The sequence below is a fragment of the Phyllopteryx taeniolatus genome, chromosome 15 (genome assembly GCF_024500385.1).
Source record: "Phyllopteryx taeniolatus isolate TA_2022b chromosome 15, UOR_Ptae_1.2, whole genome shotgun sequence".
Lineage (NCBI taxonomy): Eukaryota > Metazoa > Chordata > Actinopteri > Syngnathiformes > Syngnathidae > Phyllopteryx > Phyllopteryx taeniolatus.
In genome coordinates, this window is record NC_084516.1 from 9766704 (window position 1) to 9787776 (window position 21073).

The 21073-nt window shown below is 38.7% G+C and overlaps 1 protein-coding gene across 4 annotated transcripts in view; it reads left to right on the forward strand.

The window, feature by feature from the left end:
- The first annotated feature begins 365 nt into the window (after positions 1-365).
- The window catches only part of smad2 (SMAD family member 2), a 21513-nt gene continuing 805 nt past the window's right edge, over positions 366-21073 (forward strand). Inside the window, exons 1-11 of one of the 4 annotated variants that reach the window (XM_061800142.1) lie at positions 366-530; positions 3310-3826; positions 8378-8467; positions 9099-9292; positions 9488-9622; positions 10723-10797; positions 10927-10980; positions 11284-11496; positions 11581-11718; positions 12749-12893; positions 17885-21073. The exon at positions 17885-21073 is cut by the window's right edge and continues 804 nt beyond it. In XM_061800142.1, the coding sequence (XP_061656126.1) occupies positions 3570-3826; positions 8378-8467; positions 9099-9292; positions 9488-9622; positions 10723-10797; positions 10927-10980; positions 11284-11496; positions 11581-11718; positions 12749-12893; positions 17885-18008 (1425 nt within the window). In that variant the 5' untranslated portion in view covers positions 366-530; positions 3310-3569 and the 3' untranslated portion in view covers positions 18009-21073. Of the gene's footprint in view, positions 531-3309; positions 3827-8377; positions 8468-9098; positions 9293-9487; positions 9623-10722; positions 10798-10926; positions 10981-11283; positions 11497-11580; positions 11719-11796; positions 11883-12748; positions 12894-17884 lie in introns of those variants that run through there. The other 3 variants (XM_061800143.1, XM_061800145.1, XM_061800144.1) reach the window with 3 other exon arrangements.

Below are 21073 nucleotides of genomic sequence, written 5' to 3' on the forward strand. Positions count from 1 at the left end.
GTCGCCCCCCCGCCCACATACAGTATTTGCATGAGGCCACAAAAGTAAAATATAGTTTCCCCTAACGTCATACTGTTCTGAACGACAAAATAATAATAAAGAAAAAGAATAACAATAAAAACGTAAGAAATAAAAAAGTCTACTAAATAATAACAACAATAATAATAATCATCATCATAATAATAATAATCATAATATTAATAATTATAGTAATTATAATAACTACTTTCTACATCACAATAATAGAGAATTGACGTTGACTCCAACCAATAGAAAATATGTCTGGGAACAAAGGACCTTTCTTGAACAAGCAATTCAACCAATAAAAAGAGAGAAAAGGCGGGGCAAAATGGATTGTGTAGCTACTAGCTATGCAGTTTGGTTGAGCTTTGAATGAGGGGCCATCATTCCGGTGGTTCGGCGGTTCTACGTCCACTTTTAAGACTCGCTGGACCAATCTAAAATGAAAAAGATGGATTTATTGACGGGTACCTAAGTGACCACCCGATCACCTCCCACCTGCTCGTTTGGTAAGGATGTCTTAAACAGTTAATAGTATCAAATTGGTAAGCAACACAACATGCAGCAGACCAGATTTTTGTCTGTCGGACAAAGTAGCAAGCCTGCTAGCGATTTTTTTTTCTTTCTTTTTTTTTCTTTTTTTCTCCCGCACTCGCACTCGCGCTTGAATGCGAAAAGAGAAGGAGAAGAGCGAGTATCAGTTATCCCAAGACAAATAAACTTGAATTTACTGAATGTGTTGGCACTTTGAAATAATGTGCCTCTCTTCCTTGCTGTTTGTCGAAGTCGAGACTGACTCGTTTGCGGCGCAGCGCGTTAGCTTATTCTTCGAGCCGTGTGTGTGTTTTTGTGGGTGGTTGCAGAGAAGAAGCGATATACACAAGACAGTTTCTCACAAAGAGACTCGACATTACAGACAAAATACCGCCGCTTATCTTGTTCACAAGGCCGTGCTAGTCGCGATTAGCTTTTCGGTTTGACGTTGTAGCCGTATCAACGGGGTTTGAGCTTTTTTGTTGTTGTTGTTGTGCCTTCCAATAATGCTCTGTGTGTAATTTGGGAGGTTCTTCTCACAACATTGTACAAGCCAGCATTGCTGCGTGCTCTTGATGTCTTAACAAACCGATTGCTACATAAAACGTTGAAGAAATACCGTAATTAATAGAAACTTAAGTTTATACATGTTCATTCTCCAGCTGCATATGGTTGTCTTTGCAGTCACTGTCTTTGTCTAACATTTAAAAAAATCACCCTGGAGCAGTTATTCATGATGATGATGATAATACGCTTTGAATATTAATGTTAGTCAAATGTAGTTCGTTTTATTAAGGCCTTATTTGTAAGCAATGCGAGGTTAAGCCATTGAAACAAATTCTAACAAGGAGCTCTGACTTTCTTTCAGAGGAGCACTCTGAAGACCTCGATACCTTCCTTCCTGTCATCAGTTTGCCGTTGTCTTTGGATTTTAACCCTCGTTGATCCATAATTTCCCCCCTATAAATTTGAGGATTGGTATCGTTTAATCCGTTAGTTATCTTACACTAACTGACAGCTCGGGGAATTGATCTTAGTGTTGCAATGAGAGCTATAATCAGATGAGGTTACACGTGAAACTCGGAGACCACGTCAATACTTAAAAATATTTCTGCCTATTTTCTGCACATGCCATTATTGCTGAAACAAAATTGTCTGTGCACTCCCTTTAAAGGGGACATATTATGGAAAATGTACTTTTTAATTGCTTGTATGCAATTACAGTGGCCCCCCACTATTGACGGAGCATAGGGAAAGACCCTGACCGTGTATTTGGAATAATTGATACTCTCCTAAAAGTGATTGTAATTGCCTGTAATAGTAGTTCTAATCAGGGGTGTCAAACTCATTTTAGTTTGTGGGCCGGACTAGTATAGTTGTGGCTTAATAAGCTATAAATAACAATTCCCTAATTGTCCCCATTCTTTTCATGCAAATAAGTAAATTCTGAAAATATTCACTTTTGTTGACAACTATGTTAAGCTGTAAAATGCATTTTAAATTTACATAAATTTCTCCATCTATCTGGAAGTCTTGACAACCTCAACTGATTCATCAAACCATACAGACCAAAGTGGGAACTTTTCTAAAAGAGGGTGTAGTTGTCCCACTGCCTTCTAAATGTATAAATGAAAATAAATTCAAGTTGGGGCAGTGAATGGAGAAAAAAAAACATGAAAGGGCTCCCAAACCGACCTCTGTTGACTGCCATTTTGTAAAACATTTCTCAAGTTGTTTTAACAAAACTGTAGTTTTAAGGTAGCGCAGCATTTTATATAAAGTAAGCTAACTTTGCTCCTGAAATTTGACATATTTTAGTCTTTACAATATCAAGTGTCAAAAATGAGTAGCAGTCAATTTCAAAATGTCATTTAAGTAGTAACTGGTTGTCAAGTGTGCCTTCCAGTGGACAAAATTAGCAGCAACACTTACTTTTATTGAAAAAAAATATCAGTTTTGGATCGTTGTCCAATTTGACCTGTTGCTGAGACCTAACGCTCCAAAAAACAGGCAGTACATGTCATTACAGAATGTCTTGACAGTCAGGAGATTTCATTGTACCCTGCACACATTCGAGATGCCCTGTGCAGGATGTAGCAAAGCAGACCCAAAACATTTCGCAGACCCAAAAGTATTTATTTCTTTGTTTGACTGCTTCATTTTTGCGTCTACAGAGCTGAGCTCCAGCTTTTTCTCACCTTTTCAAAGCAAAAGGACCTTCTCCCAGATGCTTTGTGGCTTGTAAATATTAATCTTGGTGAATTCCTGTGTCATCATTTTCATTTTGTTTCAGTGACCATTGCTAGTTTGTCATTCTGTAACAGAATAATATGACAATATAACAATATTATACAATATAACAATATTTTCTCCATGTGTGTATAAAGTTAACTGAGGCACCATGTTTGACCCTGTAGCTGACCCAGGTTTAATGCGGTCTGACACTGCTCAACTTTAGCAGGAGAAGGTTAACCCTGGTTTTGATAATAGGATCGGTACCTTTGTATGGGATTAGCGTTTGATTAGTATCAGCATCAACGCAGAAGATTTGTCACCTCAGTTAAGATGGATTAGGTTTTAGAGACTGACCTAGTAACCGAAAGATACCCTTTATTGACACAACTATTTTAACAGACCAACTGGCCTGCACACAAATTATGACAACAGCCAGTATGCCTTAATGGGTTTTTTTCTTCGCTGTTATTATTATTATTTTTTAACATTTGTGTGTCTTTGTGCCCTTGTTTATTTTAGGATTAGTTGGATGCTGCGCTCTCTGCTCCCTTCCATTTGCACATTCCATCTAATATCTATAATTTCCAGGCTTTTCCTTAATACTAATGACTTGGATTGGATTTGACAAAATACACATGTATAGTGTCTCTCTCTTTATTTCCTGAAGGATTTTAGACATACAGCCTAACAGCTTTAAACCCCCCTCCCCCTCCCTTGTTCCCTTTACATCAGATTAAAAGGCTAACTCAAAACACTCACGTACACAACGTACACACAACATGTCCTCCATACTACCCTTCACTCCCCCGGTGGTGAAGCGGCTGCTCGGTTGGAAGAAGACTCCGGCAGGAGGCGGAGGAGCAGGAGGTGGGATTGGAGGAGTAGGGGAGCAGAACGGAGGTGGGCAGGAGGAGAAATGGTGTGAAAAAGCTGTCAAGAGCCTGGTGAAGAAGCTGAAGAAGACAGGGCAGCTGGATGAGCTGGAAAAAGCCATCAGCACGCAGAACATCAACACTAAGTGTGTCACCATACCCAGGTGAGATGGGAACACACACATGCAAACGCTGTTATTTTTGTTTTCTACATGCTACTACTCAAAGCTTGGCCTAGTGCCACTCAGAATAATAAGTCAAAGCAATTACTGACAGTCAAACAGTCCAAAGTGGTACAATTTGGTTTGGCGTTCAACCAAACTATTCTGGAAAAAATCAACCTCAGTCAGACATCCTTGGAGTTGAAACAATCATCAAGTGTGACATCATGGACGGCGCAAGCAAATCTTTTGAGATTCCTGAAGGAAGGTTAAATAAAACACTAGGTGACAGAATCACTGCCCAAACATCGAATCGTTGCACTCTTATGTGGCACTATTATTTGTAGTCTTATAAATTGTCTTAGTTTGTACTATTTATGACTTGACAATCTTAGAATTTTACTTGAATATATGTAGTTAATAGGGTTTTATGATGGCAGCCATTTGAGCCTGGATTAGGGCTGCAACTAATGATTATTTTTATAATCAATCAATCTGTCAATTGTGTTTTCGTTTAATTGATGAATCGGATTTTAAAAAATCCATTCCTTTATTTAAAACCAGGACATTATTTCAAATTGACTGCAGAAAATGCACAAACACAAATTGATTGTGATGTAGTTGCCGGTTTGGTCCGTAACATGTTAGGAAATGGGCAAAAAAATGTTGATCATTGTTTTCTAAAGTAAAAGCAGATGTTTGCAAATGTCCTACTTTAAATAAACACAGAAATAGTCTCCTTTTATAAAGGACTACAGAAATCTGAGAATATTTACGGTTGAGAAGCTGACATTCCGAGGATTTGGACAATATTCACTTAAGGTCTAACAATTAATCGATTATCAAAATAGTTGTCGATTAATTCAGTAATCCATTAGTAATTGATTAATCATTGCACCTCTAGCCTGGACTAATTTTAAGTGATTCATTTGACATTTGCTAAGGAATAATAATTTAAAAAAATAAATTACAACAACAACTTGAAAGTCAAACTGTGTCATGAATGGATTGTGTTTGACTTTGGGAGGTTCCAGTGTAGCTAAATTGAACTAATCAATGACATGACTGACCATACAGCATACATAACATGTAGTCGAACATGAAGCAACACCACATACTTGCAGGAAAAACTGAAAGTTGTGCAACTGAAAGCCCGCTTCTTCATTGAAGTCACAAAGGTTAACCTTGTAGGAGAAGTGAAACCAGCCTGGAGGAACCCAAAACCCAGCACATGAAGCCAGCAAGATTCCATTGTTGGCATTGTTATTTTTAATAGTGCAACATTGCCTGACGTAAATGTGTGTGTGTGTGTGTATGTATATGTATATATATATATATATATATATATATATATATATTTTATGCAACTGATACTGACCAGGGATAACATACACAATAATTACATTGGAACCTCAAAAGTCAAATACGCCTAAGTCACACAAATTGGAATTTAACCAGGTTTCTTTTTTGGAGGGGCCCTATTAGTCCTTCAAAATGTTGTCACATGAGACTTTTGCATATTTACTCGTAAAAAGACATCCCCATTTGTTGTCTTACGTTGGCTTTTTCTTTTATGCCACTACAGAAGGGTATTAGTAATGGCTGTCTGTTTATATGAGATAAGTAGTGTTAAGTTGTCATCCTTCGGCATATTTGAAATCAACTCTTGAACATCTTCCCTCTCTGCTTCCATATTTACACTATATGTCTATCACACATCGATAAAGTATATTGTTTTAAGTGTTTATTAAGTGTAATTAAGGTAAGATTATTTATATTTCCATTATTCCTTATGAAAAAAAGTTATTTCTAAGTGCGACACCTCGGTGGCCAACCAGCATCCAGGAACACTTGAGAAGTTCTATTGCAAATAATTAGCCTTGGGTTTGCTTGGACCCCCTTAGTCCTCCCTAGATCATAATACTTCTTCACGCAGTGAAATTTTTTTTACCATTCTATGCTTCCAACATTGTGGGAAAAGTTTGGGAAAGCCCCCTTTTCCATTTTCCATTTCAATTTTCAGTGCACAAATCAAGGTCCATGAAGGCTGTGTTTGTAGTGGAAGAATGTGGGACTCTTGGCTTCAAACATCTTTGAGATGAACTAGAATAGAGATTGTAAGCGCTAACGTCAGTGACCGTCAGGATGGACAGAAACCGTCATAGTTGAAACGGGGAGCTAAGTCCATATGTAGGTTTTAAAATTTTTAAAATTTAATTTAATTTTTTAAAAATGTGAATCCATCCATAGGAAAACACATTCATTGTACAATGGCTGCTACAGCCACTACTGTTGCTGTTGATTGTAGTATACTATATAATTGACCAATGCTTTAGAGGTCCTAGATGCTTTTTGTGTTCACGCCGCCCGTTCGCCACCTCACCAATTGCTAAATGAAACAGGGTGTGGCAAAGCAAATATTGCCCACGTTCGCCATGCTGGCGAATCGAAATTGCCTACGTGAAAACTCAAAAGCCCTTCCTGATAAAAGTTCAAAAGTGAGCACGCTCATTCTGCCGTGAATGAACGGTGATAATGGTTTACAGTTCCCCCCCACTGCGTAGATGCTTCAATCCGCCATCCAGCCGCTGCTGGCTATAGCAGTCAGGCTCACAGGCTTTCCCAGCTGGTGCCAAATTGAAGCATGCATATCTATTACCACAACATACGTACGTTTGAAGTGTCGACGTTCAATGTGTCCTGTAATTCCCATTAGCTCTCGCAACTAGCTAGCTGCCTTCTTCGTCAACGCACGAGCCGCTAATCGTACTTTGGTTGTCATGCTGAGCTGGCTTGAACCAGGGCTGACCGTAGCTAGCTCGTCATTTGGGGTCCCACGGCAAACCTGTTGTCTTTGATCTTAGATGTAGTTTTTATCGCCAGTTGTCCTTATGCTTAGCAGTATGATGTATGATCCCATCCTTGAGATATATGTTATCTTTGATGGCTCAGTTGGAATTTCTGCATTTTGTTTCCATTATTGTGCAGCTACTTTTACTATACTTGAGCACCATGGGTACTTATGCTAAATTTTGAAATTTGTGAGTCGTCTCACCTCAGAGACCTTTCAGATGTGGGTGTGAGTGGTGTATTGTCGGGAGGAAACAGGTGACTGTTTCTGTTAGAACTCAAAAATGTCTCACAAGCGTGGGTGGGATCATGACTATTTTTACAAGTTTCATTGCTTTGCATGCAAAAAAAAGGATGTCGGTTAGTCGTGTGTGCGTGCATATGTGTTGCGTCAGTCATAAGCCATACACAACACTTGTACACAAACTGTCTTATGTTGTTTACATTTTTTGATGTGGTCCTCCTGTCCTACTCTTGCCATTCTTTAAACCGCATTTGCATTTCTTTTTTTCTGACACAACACTTTGGGTAGATTTGTTTTGCGTGCAACAAAATAAATCTGCCCATATGGCACATGTCCTTTTCTTTCAAACAATATACATGAATTGCAAATTATGTATGTAATCATGTGTAATTAGACTTTGCAGGAGCTTATTTGAGAGGAGCTACAGTATACATGAAAACAAGTAATGCTGCTTTATGGACTGTTATGTTTACTTTGATAGTATGACAATTGACAATTGTTCAAAACAATTGGCTCACAAGACTTATTGTTTTCTAAAATGAAAGACAATAATGCTTTGGTTTACCCATGCAGTACTTTAAATAGAAACGTTACAAGTGGCCACGATCTTTGTGGAATTTCTTTAAAAAAAAAAAAACCATGGAATGAGCACTTCAAACGTCTTTAAGATCCCAAAAAAAAAAAATCAATTCACAAACCCCCCCCCCCAAAAAACAATTTATTGCTGAAATACATGACCTATTCTACTGCTCTTCTCACCAGTAATGATACATTTGTACTAGTTAAGTTTTTGGGGCAAACGATCGTGTTAGAAATGTCATGGTAATTTTGATGCGTCATTATCTTTGAGTTTCAGCCCATACGAACAATGGGTTTTATCTGAAACTTGTCAGCCAGTCCGAGAAGGGGTTCCCTGAGTAGCAGACAAAATGATACGGTTGAGGAGATGGGTTGAAAAATATTCTTTTACTCTAATTTGAAGGTGTTTTTTTTGTTTGTTTTTGTTTACTAGATTTTCTACAGACAATATCACACGAAAGCGTTCCCCAAAAAGCCAATGTTATCCGACATAAAAATCTCAGTTTCTCAGGAACCCATCAGCTGATTTTCAAAATTCTTGCTGCGTGACAGACTGTTATCTATGGCAAATCTTGTCACGTTGGTACTTTCACGTTGGTACTTTAAATCTTTTTCAAAGAAAATCAGCTTACATTATAGCTATCATCCAGTTAGCATCTTATTGATAATCATGGGTGGTGGGAATTTTATTTTCCATCTTGATTTCTCTAATAAGAGGCCAACTGTTTATGAATCTATGTTTGTGATTTCATCCTACTTATTTTGAATGGGACATCTCACATTTACTGTTTGTTTGCTTTTATTTCTGTCATTTTTTTGCTCATGTCCTGTATATTTTTGTGTGTGTCTGTGTGTGTCTGTGCATGCATGTGTGTCTGTAGCAATTGCTCAGATCTATGGGGTCTAGGGTCAGGCCACATGATAGAGCAGTGGGACTCTTCAGGCATGTACGGATACCCTGACCACAACAGGTGAATACACTCGCATGTATACAAATTGTACATTATTGGTCGGGGGGGGGGCCTCAAGGCCACCCTTGCTGTACTGTTGGGGCATTTGTGTCTACAATGACCATTAGGAAGAACAAGGTAATAACACTTGAAGCCAGGTATATTCTTCTAATATAAACATGTATCATTTTGGAAGTATGAAAGTAATTTACTAAAACATGAAATGGAAATTAAAGTACTTTACAGAGCATAATGTAATTATATGATAACTAACCAAATTAGAGAGTGGCCTGTAAATGGAGTGTTTGCACCAAACATCCACTATACAAACAACTGCCCAGCTGTTTGTTGAAATATTTATTATAATGTGTGTGGACTGGCCTTAATAAGTAAACTAGAAATGGTGTAATGGTTGTATTAAGCATGGTTAGAAATTACTAGTATTGATTTACATTGTCAGTATTCACAAAAATCATGTCTCTACATCTGTAGTTAAAAATGCATTTCATGGTGAACAATTTGGTGTGTTCGTCACAAAATTGTTGTGGTGTATTATATATATGGAGCTCTATGTTTAGAAGATTCTTTGTTTCTCAACATTAATATAAAGAATTACATCTGTTAATGCCATCATCTCTTCAAATGCTCTCAGGTCGTTGGATGGGCGTCTTCAGGTGTCCCATCGTAAGGGCCTGCCGCACGTCATCTACTGTCGCCTGTGGAGATGGCCCGATCTTCACAGCCACCATGAGCTGCGGGCCATTGACAACTGCCAGTATGCCTTCAACTTCAAGAAGGAGGAAGTGTGTGTCAACCCTTATCATTACCAGAGGGTGGAGACGCCGGGTAATGATCTCTTTGGAGTAGATTTTAAATACAGGGCAGTCTGTGCGGCTAGCTCTCATAATCAGGGTGCCATCTAAATAATGCTTTAAATCCCTGTGATCATGACAGATGAAAAGTTATGTATTTTATGTCTGACATAAGACCTACATGTGCATGGTATAAGACTAGTGTCATTTTTGCTTCTTATTTCCACAGTGCTGCCCCCAGTTTTGGTGCCCCGCCACACAGAGATTCTGACTGAGCTTCCACCGCTAGATGACTTTACAAACTCAATCCCTGAGAACACCAATTTCCCAGCTGGCATAGATCCTCCTAATAACTACATACCAGGTCTGGAACCTGGGCAAACCTTGCTGTATCAAATATGACGCATGTTCAATGTATTAATTTTTTCGTAATGATGTGGTTCAAAGTCAGACAGGCAAAAAACCCAGCAAGGGGCCAGTTGAGTCTTTAGTCCTGCTCCACATGAATGACCAACATCTTTGAACTAAACTTTCAGCCCAATTTTGTTTTTGTGTTAAAAAAAAACCCATCTCAGTTCAAAGGTCTTCTGGTACTCAAAAGTCCCAAAAAAGATTAAATAAGTCTAGCTGTGTAAGTACAAATGGGCTAAGTTTACAGTATCAAAAATCTTTTTCCAGTTTTCCAGTGTAAAAAAGTCCTTTGGTCTTTGGGAAAAATGTCTAAATCCAGAAGAAAAGTCAGGAGTACAGAAAAATGTAAGCGCATACCAGAAGTTTATTTCCATGCGGAATACAACCCCGAGCAGCCCTCAGAGGGGCATCTGATTTACAGTGAACAAGCGAGAGATTATATATGCAGTTTGATGCCTCTTTGTAATGTCCCATGTACTTTATTTAGTATTCCATATCTGCAAATTTCACAATTGTATGATAAATATGACAAGTTGTCTAAATGAATAGGCCATTCTTATTGGTTTCCTCTGAACGACCTCTTCATTTTGCCGGATAATTGTCGATATCTGTGACTTTTACACCAATACGTGCTGATCTGACTCTGTCTGGCAACTCATTGCGCACGTGTGGCCTCCCTTTTTTCTGCTGCGTGTCCTTCTCGAAAGGAGTCACTTATCTTAGTTTGAGACAGACCTTGAAGTCTTACGACAAGGTCTGAGTTATGATAGGGTCAAGAATTTGTGGGGTGTTTTTATAAAAAATAAAAAAAATAAAATAGAATAAAGGCATTCTCAATACAGACATAGGCACACAAATAGTTATTATAAAAGACAAAATGATTTATAAAAAGAATTAAGACCAGTAGCTAGAATTAATCTCATCTGGAGTTATTTTACATAGAATGTTAATCACCCATCCAGCCTCTGAAAATATCAGCAGCAAGATGGCTTTACCTATTTTTTTTTTTTTTTTTTTTTTTTATAAAGTAAATAATGGATAATGCTTTTACAGAGACTCCCCCGCCTGGCTACATTAGTGAAGATGGCGAGGCTAATGACCAGCAGATGAATCAAAGTATGGAATCAGGTAAACTTGTTTTATTTGGTGACGTCTATATGCAGCGGTATTAAAAATAGTAATAACAAGGGTCATTTTTTAAAGTTTAACCTAAATATAATTATATGAATTACATTGCATTTTTGTGTGTTGTGCTAGGCTCACCAGCAGAACTGTCACCTAACACCTTGTCACCCGTCAGCCACGGCCTGGGTAAGTCAGCTATACTTCATGGATTTCGCTTCATTGTATTGGGAGTTTCAAGTGAAAGCTTTATTGAATTTCCCCTCTGGGGATCATTAAATGATTATCTTATCGGTTGAAGATACAATTTTCAAATGATAATGAAACTTTTATTATTATTTTTTTTTTTCAAAGGATGTTCCATTTCAGATGGGCGATAAAAGCTTTTTATATTACATTCAGTTGTATTACTGTTAAACTAAACAGGAAATGGTTAGAAGTAGAAACACCAATTCAAATTAAAATGCATTTATTAACTACTTGTCCCAACAGATCTTCAGCCGGTAACCTACAGTGAACCAGCTTTCTGGTGCTCTATAGCCTACTATGAGCTCAACCAGCGTGTTGGAGAAACATTTCACGCTTCGCAGCCTTCTCTTACTGTGGATGGCTTCACCGACCCCTCCAACTCTGAGCGCTTCTGCCTTGGACTTCTCAGCAACGTCAACAGGAACGCAACTGTTGAAATGACAAGGAGGCATATAGGTATCTATCAGAAAGTACGCCTCCCAGTTCAAACAGCTCCAATTATTATCTTGTATCCCATTTTCCTTCCAATGCAACCTGCAGGTCGTGGAGTGAGGTTGTACTACATTGGAGGGGAGGTGTTCGCTGAGTGCCTCAGCGACAGTGCCATTTTTGTCCAGAGTCCCAACTGCAACCAGCGATACAGCTGGCACCCCGCCACAGTCTGCAAGATACCTCCAGGTTCTTATTCCTTAGACCTCCAGGATTTTCTTCTTCTCTTCTTACATACTTTTTCTCGTAAAACTGTCCTCCTTTCAGAAAAAAAAAGTGTTGCAAAAAGCCAAAGGAAAAAGAAAAACACACTTAATCTTTTGATGCTGGCTGAAATGAAGGCAACTAGTGAGGTATGCTGACAGCTCGCGTAATATGCTGCATTAACGACAGTTTGATGTCCAAAATATGTATGACATTTAAGCCATATTTTCTCCCACCAATTTTTCTTCTTTGTATTAGATTGCTACCATATGTACTACAACAAATTTATCTTCTGCCAATATCTCAAAATGACATTGAGATAATTACAAAAGAAAAAGACATTCTAAGTAGTATGTTGCAGCAGAATCGAAGAAAAAGCATGCTATATTGCAATTACATCATGAGCTCCCTTTGATGATGAGTGAAACAGTACTTATTGGAAAAATAAAGCCCTTGAGGAAGAGCAACCGATGCTCCCCACAACATGACTTGTTTTTCCTCAGACTCTCACCCACACAGGCTGACTAATCTGTATCCATGCAATTTTGAACATTTCATTCTTGGCTGAAGCAGCAGCATGAATGGTGTCATTACTGCACCGTACGTTTACGTAGAAGGCAAAATCGAGCGTTACGTGGTGATGTTAGGGTCTGAGCTGTCAACCTTGTGAATCATCTCCATCGTGCAAAACCCCCATGTTGAGCAGCATGTCAGCTTGTCACAACAATCTTTGTGTTTTTTTTTTTCCCCCCTGTGTGTATGTGTGTGTGTTTATTTTTAACTATGTTGTCAAATGAACTACTTTTTTGGTTTACCAAGACTTATTAATACAATCCATTAGATATGGTGATATCACTTTGTATGTATTGCAGTCAAAGAAAATGTTTATTTCTTCAAGAACACTAACATCCATTACAGTTAAATGAGGAAAAACCTGTTGTGCCGCACAAATGCTGAAACATGCTTCTAGCAGTGCAAATGAAATAAAGTCTAATCCCGAATCTTTCACTTCCAGGCTGTAATCTGAAGATTTTTAACAACCAGGAGTTTGCTGCTCTGTTGGCTCAGTCCGTCAATCAGGGGTTCGAGGCGGTCTACCAGCTGACCAGGATGTGTACCATCAGGATGAGCTTTGTCAAAGGATGGGGCGCGGAGTACAGGTGTGTGCGTCTCTTTGTCCATCTTTTATCAATGAGGGATTGACTTCAATCAGTAGAAATTAATTTTTTTATCATTTACAGTATATTAAATGACTTTCTTTCAAAGCAGTACAATTATTATTAGTAATGTTAAGACATGTTCATGTAGTGGTTTACAGAGCTGACTTTCAGCAATTCAATTCACACTCAATTCCTTGTTCAAATCTCCCTCTATGACCAGGCTATGCCTGGTCAGAGTGTAGTCAACCTTTTGCCCCATACTGGGATGCATACAACAGTACGAAATAAGGTTACATAAGCTGCGGCTAACTTCTTTTTCAACTTGTGCGACAGTCCATTCATCCATCTTCTATTGCGCTTATCTTCATTTGGGTCGCAGGTGAACTGGAGCCTATTCCATCTGACTTTAGTAGAGTGGCGGGGTCCACGATGGTGTGATCACCAGCCAGTCGCAGGGTGTGACAATTAAGAATGTTAAAATGTTACTAGTTTGTACACTTAATGAAGCGTCTATGATGGTGGAAGTTTGACACCAAAGAGATTATTTCAAGTGCAATTTTATTTGTATGGTTTGAATCCAAAGAAACTGGAGGTTCAGTTAGATTTGAATGATTCAATTCTGAATCCAGTTACAACCAATTTTAAAACTGTTTTCATTTAGGAGTCTATTGACATTGTCACTATATTTTTGTCCCTGTAATAATGGGTCTATGTGAGAGGCTCTAGCTCTTCTGCCACCTTAATGAGGACAAGCACTACATAAAATGGATGGAAAGGATACATACTGTATCATTTTCCCTAGGAGAGACTGCACAGCACTCAACAGAATTTACTGTAACAACTTAAAGCCTAAGCCATGTGCATCTGGGGTTGGTTGGTTGTACTCAACTTGATTTTAACGGTAATGTTTTTGTACTGTAAGGATTAAACTCTAGCTTGTCTGCACTGTAATATGCTGTGCACATGTAAAATCCCTATTATATTCACCTTTTGTCATAAAATGTGCAAGATCACAGGGCATTTGTCTATTTGTCTGACCGTCTAACCATCCATCCAGCAAACATCTGTTCTGCCCCTGGCTCGGTTATTGTGTTGTAGCCTCCCAGCCGCCAGACAGCACAGTCGGTGGGGGTGTTTTGCTTTGTCGTCATTGGTCGTCTTTAAGCTGCTGTGGAGCCTGTCTGGTTTACCATCAGTGTCCCCGCTGCTCAGGCCAACAGCGCTCAGCTCTGTTTAATCATCTGATCAGACTTTGCCAATGAATTACTGTCCAAGTATTTTTAACTTGTCCTATGAAGAAAGTTTTTTTTTTTTAATTTGTATTTTTATTTTTTTTTAGTTATTATTATTATTATTGTTTTTTTAAACGGTCCTTGACACTTGAATTTTAATGTTGCATTTTCAAGTTTTGAAACAGTTTTGGATGGAGTGATTTAAAATGATAGCAATTAGGTTGCAAAAAAAAAAACTGCCAATTTTTTTTCATAGCATAATGCAATCTTACACATAAAATCTTACCAGTAATTCGCATATAGGGGTCCCCGGTTTACGACTGTTGGCAACATGCGATGCTTCGAGGTTATGAACAACTAGTTAATTAGTTTAACTAGTTTGCACGGGACGAAAAATATTGTCATCATGCTGCACAAGATGGCACACTTGGTTACTGCTGTACTTACTATTTTTCATCCATCCAACCTCTAAAGCGCTTGCCTCATTAGAGTCATGGGCAAACGGGAACCTATTCTCGCTGACAATAGGAAAGAGGAAGGAAACACCCTGGACTGATCACTGGCCAATCACAGGGTACATAAAACAAACAACCATTCACATTCACACGATGCACAGATTAAGTCTTCAATGAACCTAACATATGTTGTTAGAATGTGGGAGGATGCCAGAGTCCCGGGAGAAAACCCATGCAAGCATGAGGAGAACATGCGAACTCCAAAGAGGAAGGCCTGACCCGAGATTCAAACCTCAGAACTGTGATGCAGACATGCTAACCCCTGTATCACCCTGCTGCCCACTTTTTGTCCATTTCATTATCTTGAAATTATGCCCCAGAAGGCGTTTTCATCATAGTCAAGTATTTTCAAACACTTACTGTAATAATGACTTAACAGGTAGGCTAGTGATGTACTACGGCACATTCTCATTTGCGTACAAATGAGAGAACAGAAGTCCCTCCCCCTATATTCGAACACATGTAATTCAGTAAAGCTGCAGGGTGCTGGGGAAAAAAAAGCCGAAAACATTTAGTGCTTATTGATCTGTAAGCCTTTTTAAACTGTCTATAAAAGCAGACATTTTTGCCCCAAATGTTTTGCTCCCTGAGATAGGATCAGAGGTGTGACAGCGCCTGTATGTTAGCGAATGTTGTAATGTCGGGACACAGGTGTGAAGTTGGAGACTCATTTCTCCCGACCTTAAGCATTTGTCACTGTCAGATGAGTGTTTTATATGTCACATCTGATGCTTGTGCTGACAAAACCTTGCATCTAATGATGCCATTGTCGCTATGTGAAAGGGCACACAATTGCCACCACAGCGCTCTTGCTTGGGATCTGTATGAATTGCGCGGGTAATCATCTTCTGTTCTGGCTGGGCTGTGTCTATTTTGTGCGTGTTTTGTGTACATAAATGAATAAATAAAATTAAAATAATAAATTCTAGGTGGCACGGTGTTAGCACATCTCCCTCACAGTTCTGGGGACCGGGCTCAAATCCCGGCCCCGCCTGTGTGGCATTTGCATGTTCTCCCCGTGCCTGCGTGGGTTTTCTCCAGGCACTCCGGTTTCCTCCCACATCCCAAAAACATGGATGGTAGGTTGATTGGAAACTCTAAATTGCCCTTAGGTGTGAGTGTGTACATGAATGGTTGTTTGTTTATATGTGCCCTGCGATTGGGTTGCGACCAGTTCAGGGTGTACCCCACCTCTCGCCCGAAGATAGCTGGGATAGGCTCCAGCATGCCCGTGGTCCAAGTGAGGAGAAGCAGTAAAGAAAATGGATGCATGGATAGTAAATTCTACTCATTTTGGCAGTCAGCAGAACAACCTTATCTTGAGTTTTTCCTTCATAAAAGCCAAAACAAATATAGAAGCTTACCTGACATAGTTCAGTTGATAATTAGAGATGCACCGATACCATTTTTTCAGTCAGTATAAGTACTTATATTTGAGCAGAGGTGGGTAGTAACGCGCTACATTTACCCAGTTATATTTACTCGAGTAACATTTTTGATAAATTGTTCTTGTCAGAGTACTTACATGCACCGTACCTTTTATTTTTACTTGAGTACTTTTACTCTGTTACAATTGTTGACATGCCGTTCTCTACATTTATTTATCCATTGTTTCCTGTGCGTGTCGATTTTTAGACTCCATCTTCGACTTCCGCATAGGGCGCCCATTGCGCCAATCCAACGTGATCACTGTCATTTGACTCCAATTCACCAATCTGATGACACAAGGCAGTCACATGACTGGACATGTAGCCTTCGCAAGCCAATCAAAATGACTAATTTTGGGTTGGGTAGCCACGCAAGTGTGTTTACAGACTCCCAAAAACAACAGCTTTGTCATGCAGCTCTTAAATTGTGACTTCCCAAACTGGGATATTTCAGCCCACTTCTAACTTGAGAGAAAACACCTTGCGGTAAGTTGCAGATGTTTCGATTGTTGTTTTGGCAGTGGATATGCTAACATTAACCCTATCCTATGGTGTCGCAGACACAATCTGGTCAGCAAACAGTTTCTTCATTAAGTCATTTCAGTGAATAAAGCAAATTGTTGGTTTTTGGGCAGTTAAAAATTTAAATGGTGGCAGGTGTGTGTAGACTCCCATATTATTATTTGTATTTATTTCTTTTGATGTTAATGCTCTGATTTAAAAAAATAATAATAATAAAAAAAAATAATAATAATTGAGTAGTTTTTTCATTGAGTACTTTCTTACGCTTAAGTAAATATTTGGATGACTACATTTTACTTTTACTTGAGTCATTCTAAAGTAAACAGTACTCTTACTTGAATACAATATTTGGTTCATCTACCCACCTCTGCATTTGAGTACTCACGATACCAATTACTGATACGTGATAATGCCATTATGTCTTTTGTTTGCCATTGTCTTTTGTTTTATTTTAACAATTTCAATTACTGTTCAAAGACACAAACTTTTCATTAACACATACGTTTCACTCATATATAACTTTATAGAGTAACAACTTGTTACTGACATTTTAATGTCCAACTGCATGGTTTTCAAAATAGTCTTGCTGTACATTTTAGTTAAATGTAATCTGTAAAACAAGGCAGTTAGGTGATGTCTCAGTCACAACACTTGGGGCATGTAAAAGGAGTACATAGATAAGAGACAGAGAAGAACAGTCGGCTGGGTATACAAATAGTATGTAATATGGCTGCCATGTTACCTCCGTGTGTTAACTACAAAATAAAGTGCGTAAAAACAAATATGTGGATTTTTGAACGTTTTCCGCAGATACCGCTGCTTTCTTCCACATGCCCAAAAGATGTATGTTAAGTTAATTGAGAAATCTAAATTGCCCATAGGTGTGAATGTGAGCGTGAATGGTTGTTTGTCATTTGGTGCCATGCGATTGTCTGGCAACCAGTCTAGAGTGGATCCAACCTCCTGCCCAAAGTCAGCTGGGTTTTGCTCCTGCTGACTCTGAGGACAAATGCTATTAATATGGAAGGATATGATAATTATGAATCATTTATTTGACGGATGGATGATTTTATATATATATATATACATACATATATATATATATATATATATATATATATATATATATATATATATATATATATATATATATATATATATATATATATATATATATGTGTATGTATATATATATATACATATATTATAATTATTTGCTTTGTTGTTGTTGTTGTTGTTGTGGACAAGCCCACTTTTAGGTGTTCTTGACCTCAAGCTTTCTTTTACCCCTTCAGACGTCAGACAGTCACCAGCACGCCATGTTGGATCGAGCTGCATCTCAATGGCCCCCTCCAGTGGTTGGACAAGGTGCTGACCCAAATGGGATCCCCCTCTGTGCGCTGCTCAAGTATGTCCTAAGAGGCGTCTGGCTGCTGTAGAAGAAACTTGACATTACACAACATTTGACCAGGATCTTAAAGAATTACACCATGATGGAGTAACATCATTAAGAGGAGTAAGAAACGCACACGAAGGACCTCAAGGTTGAGAGAATGAGCGTGCAGTAGTCGAATGTAAACATCACAATGCGCCTGATTATGACCTTTGACTTTGGTTGGATCAACCTCAGGCTCGCATTCCAATCACCTTTGACCTAATAACTGAAGTCACTCCGCATATCCAAAATGACAAGAGTGGTGTCCATTCACGTTTCAGGTATTTGACTGAGGTGCTGAACAAGACTCAAACGCAGAGAACAGTTGGGCAATTGAGTCTCTCTCTCTCTCTCTCTCTCTCTCTCTCTCTCTCTCTCTCACGCTCTCTCAGTCTCTCGCTCTCTCTCACCAGTACACCTTGCCTCCTCACTGCCTCGCTACCACGCCACAAGCTGGACTCAGTGTCAAGTGTTTTCGTTTACACGCGGTTGACTAGCGGTCCAACTGCCACGCTTTGGATTCACGTTCAACCAATGTTCAAATAGCGTTTCTCACATTCAGTGACCAAAGTACTGTTCTGTTTATCGGTCAAACTTGCGCTTACCCTCCCCCCACCCCCACTCCCTCTCCTCTTTTTCAGTCCACTGTTTGTGTGACTGCAAAAGGTTAACTTTTGCAGTCACACAAACTAATTAACACATGCCCTTCACACACACTAACCATGACACACACACACACGGATTCACGTTCAACGAATGTTCAAATAGCGTTTCTCACATTCAGTGACCAAAGTACTGTTCTGTTTATTGGTCAAGACTTGCGCTTACCCCCTCCTCCTTTTCATTCCACTGTTTGTGTGACTGCAAAAGGTTAACTTTTGCAATCACACAAACTAACTAATTAACACATGCCCTTCACACACTCTAACCTTGACACACACACACACTCATATCCTAGCTTTCACTCAACTCCAAATGTGTGCTCGATCTCAGTGGGGTTGGTCGAATAATTTAATTTAAAAGTGAGTGTTCGTTCCCTCCAGCGTAGAAACCCGCAAGTACAAGTCGTTAAACTCTTTCTCTTGCTTCCTTATTTTATTGTATGCCATTCCATTTAAAGGAGTTGTAGTAGAATACAAATACATGTGCAGGATGAGAACTTTAGTCTCTGTGTCGCCCCCAGCTGCCAGAGTAAAAAATACTCATTACGTGACACCACGTTGAATTCTACTAATCTCTAGATCAGGGGTGTCAAAGTCATTTTTGTCACGGGCCACATCGTAGTTATGACTTCCCTTGGAGGGCCATTATGACTGTGAACCCGTATGAAGGTATTATCACCTCATATAATTAGATATACACAACAAATTGATGAACAACTAGTTGTGAAATCAGAAGCCTGTAAAAACATGTTTTTAACTACTACATTTCTTTTCAAAGCGGGATTGGAAACAATAATGCTTGCAATATCTCAACATCATTACATTGGAACACTATTAGCAGTTTTGATTCGCTTTTGCGGGCCACATACAATGAGATGGCAGGCTTGATCTGGCCCCCGGGCCACCAGTTTGACACCTGTGCTCTAGCTTATGCTTGAACTGACGCATGGTTTCTCCTTTTTATCAATGTTTTGATAGGAAGAGTACTACAATGTGGGATTTTGGTAAAATTGCTTCTACATTATTATTGCACTGCCCCAAATTACGCACCCTTACTCTTACTACAAAAAAAAAAAAAGGTTGGCTTTGATGTAAAATACAACATGAAGTTTTAAATTGTACAGATAGGAATGATGAAAACCCCAATAGCATATTTTTGGAGTAGTCTCTATAAAGTCATTTATTATGTCTGAATTGGCTTGTATTATGGAGTAAGCACTCATTTAACTTCAAGGGAGTTCTTGTCCTCACCTAAAAGCTGGTACAGAAATTTAGTCCGAACATTTCCCAACTAAAATCTATTTAAGCTTTAAGTGTTAAACCAAGCAATTATACTGCACAGTTATTTGAAGTTTTATGCTTTGTGTATTGATGATTTTTAAAAATATATATCTATATATATACGGATGAATATGTTTAAATCTTTCACTGCTTTGCCCGATGAAATGATTGACTTGACTAGTATGTAATATAGGATATAAAAGTGTCATTGGGCCTTCCACTGAAAACCAACTAAAACCATCATTACCCTGAATATCAACTTCCTATTTTTTTTGTACTTTCCTGAAAATTAGATTTGATTGAAATGACTTTATGAAATAAATTTCGAATCTATGGAATGAAAAAGGTGGTTACTTGGACCATTATTGCAAATTTCTTATGCTGTTCCAAAGACTAGATGCAAGTTTGTACAAAAAAAAAAAAGTAGGACCACTGACCAAAACCTGATGAATACAATGTCTAACTAATTAAACTGCTTTGCTCTAAAATCTTGAAAACACATCAGTATTCCTCCATCACAAAAGGTTACGGTCTTTTTACGACAAGATATGTGTTTTATTTGTTATTTTCCTCTTAAGTTCTCATGGGTTTCAAACTAGCAAGTGAGCAATGCAGAATCACATTTCATTATCACTGCCGTTGCTATTCTATGAGAGTTCAGATGGGGAATGTATTCAATTCTAGTGTCTTAAACATAGGAGCAACATTCCAGTTTGCAATGAAAAAAACAACAAATGCGTCCTGACCTAAGTGTACGCTTTACATTGCGTGTGTTTATAAGCACGGGCGTTTTTTCCTCATACCCTCATAGAGGCTGGCATGTTGCTCAATATAGAGCACATAAGCACAATGTCATGATCAGTGGGACATGTAAATATGGTGTATGTCTCACTCCATCCTGGTGTCATATTCCAGATTCATTGCTGTTTACTTCTAACAGCTGTGACATGTTTCTGAACTTGTGCATGTAAACACAAACAGGGTGATGTATATTGACATGCGGACCGAGTTGAATGAATGATTGACTCTTTTTCATTTAGGGCGGCCTTTTTCTGTTGTTCTGATCCAGTTGAATAATTTCCATTTGTCTGGATCAATGGGAATCA